We start from the raw sequence: 8,885 nt of genomic DNA, 5'->3' as shown, positions 1-8,885 counted from the left end.
ATTCTAAGCAAAATTGTTTAATTTTTTTTTTTTTTTTAAAAAGAAAATGTAGGAGTCATTGAAGCACAACCATTTCTTTCACATTAATAGAAATCTACATATATTTAACCAACATACTTTAGACTATATATTTCTCTTTATTTATTTTGAGAAATCTACATCAAATTGATATTTCTTTTTTATGTTAGACTTATTAATTAAGGTTAATTTCACTTTGTCTCCTCGAACTTTCATGCAATTCACAATGTACCCTCCAAACTATTAATTTCGATGCAATCAAGAATATTTTTGTCTTTGCAGTGAATGTTATGCGCATAAACAGCACGTGGAGGCACTTTCCTTTACATTTGATGTTGTTGGTAGATGGAAGTGGGGAATTGATAAGTTTTGAAAATAATCGGGTTTACTTTGATGCAATTATTAGTTTCGAAAGTACATTGTAAATTGAGTGAAAGTTCAAGAGGGTAAAGTATAATTAACCCATAAAAAATATTCTCATTCCAAACGATACACTTAATGTAAGTTGAGTGCTGCCGAGATCCCTCGATGGAATTGGAAAGGATATAATACTAGTTAGGTTGCAAGTTCACTTCAATGCCACCATCCGAACTCATTCATCTGTTTTCTTGTCAACCAAATCAAGCACTACATGAATGCACACATCAAGAATGCTCATAGAGTCATATGCCATACGAGGAAAGTGTGCAAAGAAGCGTTACAAAGGAACTGTGCAAAGAAGCGTTACAAAGGAACTAACTTTTCATACTGCTGCTTTTAACCACTCTAATTCTAACCGTCAATAACCATATTTGACACCCACATGCAATGAACTTGATAAGAATAAAGAAGAACACGCACAAAACCAATCCATTCTTCAACTATTGAGTCAAAGGTAGGTGCTTATTTCCATGGAAAGTTTCTATGCATATAACCTTCTATCACGACACAGCATCAAGAAGCTTGGGTTGCTAAGGTACGCTGTGGCCCGTGGGTATGCAGGAACAATTGTTGCTAAAGTTCTACATAAGATGCCACAACCCTTCTATACTTGAATCTATGCAATGAGAATCTTCTTTTGATAAGTAATACAATGAGAATCTTTAAGGAATGGTGCCGTGCCAAAGAGTACAAAAGGAAATTGTTCGCATCTCAGTGAGTTGTGAGAGCTGCAATGTTATCCATCGAAGAATTCAAAATATCAAATTGCACATAGCTTGAAGATGGGCATAGAAGATTTCATCTTATTGGGGTTGATCATATTCAATCAGATGGGAGACTAAACTTTTTCCTATAAAAAAACAGACGCTCATGTTACCTATAAAAGAAAAAAGAAAAAGATCCATGCTCATGCAACCACATAGGCACAGAGAGAGAGAGTAGCAAGGAACAGGAGCCAGTCCAAGGTTTCGGAGATATTCAACCACTTCTGGTGGATTACACAACACAATGAAGGGCCAACATAAACATTCTGGCATACCAAAACACCAGTCAAAGGCCAGAATGGACTAAGAATAACAGATATATATATATATATATAGGCTCCTAGAAGCCAAATCTAAACACTTCAATCATTCTCTGATATATTCCAAGTCTCGTTGAGGCATAGGATGTGCCGATTCATTGTGTGCCACACAAATCAATATATTTTGAAAGCTAATGCTACAAACAATCCTACAAAGAAGCTTCATGTTTCCAAGTAGCCGTAGCCTTCACATAGATGAGTTCCCATTCTAAATGCCTTGGACATATTCGTTGTTGTTAAAAGCCCTAAGTGTACTTGAGTGCAAAAGGCCTTGTGAAGCCTATGCATCAAGGGCAAAATACAAGTGCAAGCCTAACTGTAGTAAAGCGTTCACAATATACAATTATTTCCAAGAGAAAAACTTTTCATATACAATCAATAAAGCTTACATACAAATTCAAAAAGGATATTTATTTGGCTCAAACAGTTCAAGCATTGAGCAAATGCAAAAGAATTGTGGGTACAAAATTCCAAATTCTGCATAGGCTATCTAATTTCTTAAAATTTATACATAATAACCTGGAATGAACTTATCAATAGGAAACAAAGCAATCATTCCCTTAGAAAATTACGTGCTACTATCTTGGGCTTTACATTTTCTGTAGTTGACATTACACATGTACCCATCCATTGTATCAGAGATCAAAGTAAAAAGCATGTTTTTACAAAATATAACCAAAAGAACGTTTAACAGAGCGAATATCACTAATCAGCTTTTTTTTTTGGGGGGGGGGGGGGGGGCGGCGGGGAGGGGGTCGATGATCCCCGTGAAACAGGGGGTTCGGGGGGATGTCATTCTTAAATTTTTTTGGATCGAGAGTAATTTTCAATGTAATCACAATTAAGAAGCCGTTATTTGTTCCTAGTGCTTTCACAGGAAGCACCAACTTTTGCGCTTTAAATTCACTTCTTTAGATGCACTTTACTGTAAGATTAAGAAGTACTTTCCTTGGTGCCTTGTGTTTGCTTGTAAGCAAGCATGCATCTGCAACATAGGACATGTTGTCTCTACTCAAAATAAAACTTTTAGAACCCAGAACAGCAAGCTTACAAAGTTAATTTTGCATATGGGGCACAACACTCACTTAACAACTTTTAACTACATAAATCCCGCTCGGCATCAAAAAAACACTTGTTATTCAATCTATCTCTCCCTTGTTCAACAATCAAGGCAAGACATGCAACTTTGGAATTCGATGCCCAGATCGCAAGAAGATGAAAAAAACGAAGATCACTCTCTCAAGATCCTGCTGTACATTGCATAAAAATTACTCTACTTGCTAACACCAAAGCAAAAATGTTGTGTCCTATGCTTTCGCTATCACTTGAGAGAATAAAGAATCAAGATTCAGTTCCATGAAAACCTGAATTAATCAGTTACAGGCTTGATTTCACCCCCACAACACGTACCGATTCTACTCTGCCAGCAATTCAAGTTTCTTTATTTCACACACAATAAATTAGAAAAATCAAATTGTTAATAAACAGAACCGAAGCACAATCTCTACAAGGGTACACTTCCGTGCAATTCCAGTTATACGTAAATTTTGATAACAGATTTACCAACAACAACAAACAAGAATATAGGGGTGTTCAAACGACTCTAAAGATTACAACAGCAACACCATAGAGGTAAATGATGGTTCAGCCATGTACCTACAAAGTAGTACACAGTAGCAGTGCCATGGACGCAGATCAATCGGAGCTCTTAGAGGACGCAGAGACCAAATGCCTCCACAGGTATCGACCACTAGCCATGTCCACACAAGTCCAGAAAGCCGAACGGACCTGCAAATCCTAAATTCAGAATTAAATAAACAAATGTGAAAAGAAATTGAAGTCTTTGGGGGGAGAGGGAAGGAAAAGAAAGAATTTGAAACAAGAACGAAAAAAAAGCCCTATAAAATGGTGGAGACCTTGGATGACTCGTGGTCGGGATCCTTAACGACGTGGTCTTCGGCGCCGGCGGCTTCTTCTTGGAGCGGCTGGTGGGATTTGAGGTTTCTGAGGACGAAGAAGCCGGCGAGAGTGGCGGAGAGGAAAATCAAAATAAGCCTCAGCGGACACATTTTCCCAATCCGATTAGAAGAGGTGTGGGGGGGTTGAGAAATGAATGTTTCAGCACAGAAAATTTGCTATGAACAAAGAAAAAGTGAAAAAGCTGTGGGGTGGGTGTAGTTGAAGTTTTGTCAAATTCGGTTGGCAACGTTTGAGATTTTTGCAATTTTTCTTTTTTTATTTTATTAAATTTTCACAACTTTAATTTTAACAGAAAACGTCATCCATGTGTTTACCCTTTTCATTCGAGTCTGGATATTGTGGAGTTTTTCTCCTACAAAATAATATAACTGTAAAAAAATTTTATAAAAATAAATTTATAAACTAACGTCACTTAATTTTAATATTAATTTTATTATAAAATAAATTTAATATATCATCTAAAATTATATAATTTATTTTTATAATATCTCCATGTGTCTGTGTCACTTCTCTTTAATTAAAAAATTCAAATAAATTCTTGATTTTTTTGCTATAATGCTAAAGTTCAGACAAAAATTCTCAACATCATATTATGTAATACACGAATTAGTTAGATTAGATTTTTTAACGAATAAAAGAATAATGGTACTCATCATTTTATAACACAGTATTAAATAATTAAAGATTATTTATTATATTTTATTTATAAATTTATTACTTAACGTCATCTTATAAAATAATTAGAGAATGATGAAAAAATAAATTTTTTATTTTGAGATTAAGGAATGAGTTTTGCTATGTACAAATAAATTTATATATTAATCTGCATATTAATATTAATTTCTTTCATATTTAAAATTTAAATTAATATTATTTTTAATAAAATTTAATTTTTAATTAATTATATTATATTAATATACATATTAATATATAATTATATTTACAACTAAATTTTTCCTTATACAATAAGCGCGTACACAAATTCTGGATGTGTTTTGAGTAATGGAGCATAAGGAAAAGTCCACCACTGTTTTGGAGAAGAAAAGGTCCACCATTTGCTGGACCCTGAGTTGGATCCCACTCGGCCACTTTCCCCATTATTTTCAAATTAATAAATATAAAAACGTGTAAACAATAAATAATTTGCCGTCGGTTACAAGGACATGCAGCCACGTTTGTTCAAATGTATTTATATTCTTGTGGGTGATATCATTTTGGATGGAATCCAAGTCAAGCCATAACCTAAAGCTAATTTACAAGTAATATTATATACAGTTATAGAATTATAAATAATATATAATCGTTTTGAAAAAAAGTAAAGTTTCCGATTAAAAAGTTAATTTTTTTTCATGTAAATCTCATATTAATTCATTTTTTTCAAAGTGACTGCACGCCGCTTGCACAACCACTGTAAATATCATTTCTCCTCATTTATATATTGAAATAACAAAAGCTCAAATTTTAAGAACTCTTTCCTAGAATTAGCTCAAAATACCCTACTTCAAATCTTATACATAAAATCAAAATTTTGAATACCATTTTGATAACCGTTTCAATTAAATACTAAAACAAAATATTTCAATACTTATATCGTTTCGACATACCATTTTGAAATGAATTATATATTATATATAAATATTTATATGTATATATAAACTAACAACTAATAAAATAAATACATATATGTGTGTGTGTGTATATATATATATATATGAAAGAATTGAAGATTTATAAAATAAATATATGTTGAAAAAATCACAAACTTGAGTTGAGATACAAAAATAAAAAATAAAAGTAAAATAAAAGAATAGATAAATTATTAAAAATAATGATATTTTAAAAAAAGAATGAGGTGACATATTTAAAGTTATAAAAAATTAAAATTATATAAATACATTTTATATTTTAGAATTAATTAAATAAAATCTAGATTTAAATTTTACAAAAATTTCATCTAAATACAAGAAAATTATAAAAACAGTCCGAAACGCCCAATCTGACTGAAATTTGATCGGAATGGTAAAAAAGGGACCGAAATTACTGGAATTTAAAACGAAATAGAACGGGATGGTAAAATGTACTGGACACTATACCGGAACGGCAAATTCCGGTCATTTCGTCCTGAACAGAGCGAAAATTGAAACCTTGCATGAAATTCCACTTTTGTTGAGATTTTGGGAAGAACTGCTACCGTCAAATAGCATCATGCAATAAAAGGTTTGAATTGTGTCATTTCAAACTTCATGTACTTAGCTGATACAAAACTATATAGATAGTATCTACAATTTGTCATCCATATTTGGATGCTTTCATTAAGCATCACTTGAGGATGATATTATTCTAACATTTAGGAAACGTTTCAAATTAAGAAAGACATGCAATGAATGTTACAAGGATAATTTAGGTATATATATATCTAGCTGTATATAGCAGACAATAAGGCTGTAGATAACGTGGGAATACTTAACGTATGGGTTGTAGTTAACGTAGGAAATACTTTACGTGTACAAAATACTTAACGTATGGGCTGTAGTTAACGTAAGAAATACTTTACGTGTACAGAAAATTCTGCAGCAACATATATGTAACTCTTTCTATAAATAATGAAAGGAACCCAAGGGAAAAGGGATTCAGACCAAACTTGACATGGTATCAGAGCTTTTACTCTGATTATTGTTTCTCGGTGGTCTTTATCCTTGAAAGTTTCTGAGTTGTGACAGTGGGTGAGTTTCTAAGTGTGTGGTGATTGTTTTCTCACACGTCTGTTAAGTTCCAACTTGTGGGCTCGTTACCTTGGTGGATTTGAGGCTGTCGGCAGGTTCTGTGTGGTGGTTTGCCGTGATCTTGTTCTGGGCAGTGTAGTTTGGTGCTTGTCGGCAGTTTCTGAGGAGTTTCTGGTGGCTGAAGACATGCGAGTATCTCCTTTAGTGAGTATCGGCAACTTCTGTGGAAGTTTCTGGTGGAGTCTAAAAATTTCTGGGTGCTTCTTGGCAGTTTCTGAAGATTTTTTGGTGGAGTCCGAAAGTTTCTAAGTGCTAGACAGGTCCTTTTTTTTTTTTTTTTCTCTCCTGTTTGAACTGTGGGATTTCCTTGTTTTATTTTTGCCGTGGGATTTTTCTCTGCTTGGTTTTTTTACACTGGTTGAGAACTTGAGTGGGTATCGGGCTTATTTGACTGTCTTACTTGGAGTTAGCTCTTTATTTTCTGAATTGGGCTATTTGACCGTGGGCTATTTTCTGAACTGTTCTGTTATTTTTGAGTTCACGACTGAATTACTTGGAGTTAGCTCTTTATTTTCTGAACTGGGCTATTTGACCTTGGGCTATTTTCTGAACTATTCTGCTATTTTTGACCGTGAACTGGGCTAATAGTATTTGACTTTTTGTTCTCTTTTCTCTGCTTGGTTTTTTTACATTGGTTGAGAACTTGAGTGGGTATCGGGCTTATTTGACTGTCTTACTTGGAGTTAGCTCTTTATTTTCTGAACTGGGCTATTTGACCGTGGGCTATTTTCTGAACTGTTCTGTTATTTTTGAGTTCACGACTGAATTACTTGGAGTTAGCTCTTTATTTTCTGAACTGGGCTATTTGACCTTGGGCTATTTTCTGAACTGTTCTGCTATTTTTGATCGTGAACTGGGCTAATAGTATTTGACTGTTTGTTCTCTTTGCCTTGGTTTATTGATTAAATTTGTTGTTTGGGTTTATTGAAAATACTATTTTCATCATGTCTATTGAAAATACTATTATTCATTTTACTAGAAAGAATTTTCCTACGTGGGAATTTCAATTTAAGATGTTCTTAAAAGGAAAAGAATTATCGAATCACATTGATAATTCTACTAACATTCCAACTGATGAAAAAGAATTTGCTCAATGGGAAGTCAAGGATGCCAAGGTAATCTCTTGGCTATTAGGGACAATTGAGTCTCACCTTGTGACCAATCTTCGCTGTTTTACCACGGCTCAAGCTATGTGGGACTATCTCCATCGCATTTATCACCAGAATCACAGTGCTCGAAAATTTCAATTGGAGGTGGAAATTAGCAATTATACTCAAGGTAATTTAACCATTGAACAATTTTATTCTGGTTTTATTAATTTTTGGAGTGAGTATTCTGCTATTGTTCATGCTAAAGTTCCCCCTACGGCCCTCGCGGCTCTTCAAGCAGTTCATACTGAGAGTCAACGCGATCAATTTTTGATGAAACTTCGCCCTGAATTTGAGCCTGTTCGAGCTGGTTTATTAAACCGTAGTTCGGTTCCTTCTTTGGATATTTGTTTGGGAGATTTATTACGTGAAGAACAACGGTTATCCACTCAGATGGGTATGACTTCTGAGAAAGTCTTTTCTGAGGCTGTGAATGTAGCCTATGCAGCACAAGGGAGAGGGAGGAACAAGGTACAGTGTTTCAATTGCAAGGAATTTGGTCATATTGCCCGAAATTGCTCTTAGAAAGTTTGTAACTACTGCAAGAAAGAGGGTCATATCATCAAAGACTGTCGAGTGCGGCCTCAGAATCGCCAATCACAAGCTTTCCAAGCTGCTGTTCAATCCTCTTCTCCTTCTTCTTCTGCACCACCTATTGTAAACTCTGATTCATCTGTTCTCACACCAGCAATGGTCCAACAGATGATTGTGTATGCTTTTATGGCCTTAGGCCTGCAAGGTACGGATACTAACTCAACCTCTTGGATTGTTGATTCGGGCGCTTCTAATCATATGACTGAAAATACGACAGGTCTCAATGGGGTTCATAAGTATAGAGGCTCGCAAAATATTCAGATCGCTGATGGCAGTACTCTTCCTATTACTGATGTTGGTAAATTGGGCTCTTTATTTAGTGATGTTTTTGTCTCTCCTGGATTATCTACCAATTTGATCTCTGTTGGACAATTGATAGATAATAATTGTGAGGTTCACTTTTCTCGTGGTGGTTGTCTTGTGCAGGATCAGGTGTCGAGGACGGTGATCGCGAAGGGGCCTAAAGTGGGACGTTTATTTCCTTTACAGTTTTCTATTCCTAATGTTGTTTTTCTTGCTTGTACGGCTACTGCCAATACTAATGAAATCTGACATAAGAAATTAGGTCATCCTAATTCTGCTGTCTTAGCTCATCTTATGAAACATGATTTTTTGGGCAATAAAGATTTCGTTTCCTCTTCTCCTGTATCTTTTGATTGTGCTACTTGTCGTCTTGGTAAAAGTAAAACTTTACCTTTTCCTGCGCATGGTAGTCGTGCCTCTAATTGTTTTGAGATTGTGCATACTGACGTTTGGGGTGTGAGTCCTGTTATTTCTCATGGTCAGTATCGTTATTTTGTCACATTTATTGATGATTATAGTCGATTCACCTGGATATATTTTCTCCGTTCTAAAGCT

The 8,885-nt window shown here is 34.6% G+C and overlaps 1 protein-coding gene across 1 annotated transcript; it reads right to left on the bottom strand.

Moving 5' to 3' along the window:
- Positions 1 to 2,943: 2,943 nt before the first annotated feature.
- On the bottom strand, positions 2,944 to 3,715 carry LOC122292673. The gene is made up of 2 exons (XM_043101139.1): positions 3,439 to 3,715; positions 2,944 to 3,319 (listed from the first exon to the last, which is right to left on the bottom strand). The coding sequence occupies exons 1-2, from the start codon at positions 3,589 to 3,591 to the stop codon at positions 3,218 to 3,220; spliced, it is 255 nt and encodes an 84-aa protein (XP_042957073.1). The 5' UTR covers positions 3,592 to 3,715; the 3' UTR covers positions 2,944 to 3,217.
- Between the last annotated feature and the right edge of the window lie 5,170 nt (positions 3,716 to 8,885).

This window comes from Carya illinoinensis, chromosome 13 (genome assembly GCF_018687715.1).
Source record: "Carya illinoinensis cultivar Pawnee chromosome 13, C.illinoinensisPawnee_v1, whole genome shotgun sequence".
In the NCBI taxonomy this organism is placed as follows: Eukaryota; Viridiplantae; Streptophyta; class Magnoliopsida; order Fagales; family Juglandaceae; genus Carya; species Carya illinoinensis.
The sequence above is the reverse complement of the archived record's forward strand: the minus strand, read 5'-3'. Positions and strand labels throughout refer to the sequence as shown.

Excerpts from the sequence above, each read along its gene's own strand:
- LOC122292673 (XM_043101139.1), bottom strand. The coding sequence starts at position 3,591 with ATGTGTCCGCTGAGGCTTATTTTGATTTTCCTCTCCGCCACTCTCGCC. Across the intron at positions 3,320-3,438 it reads CCGACCACGAGTCATCCAAG|GATTTGCAGGTCCGTTCGGC; the intron begins GTCTCCACCATT and ends TTCTGAATTTAG.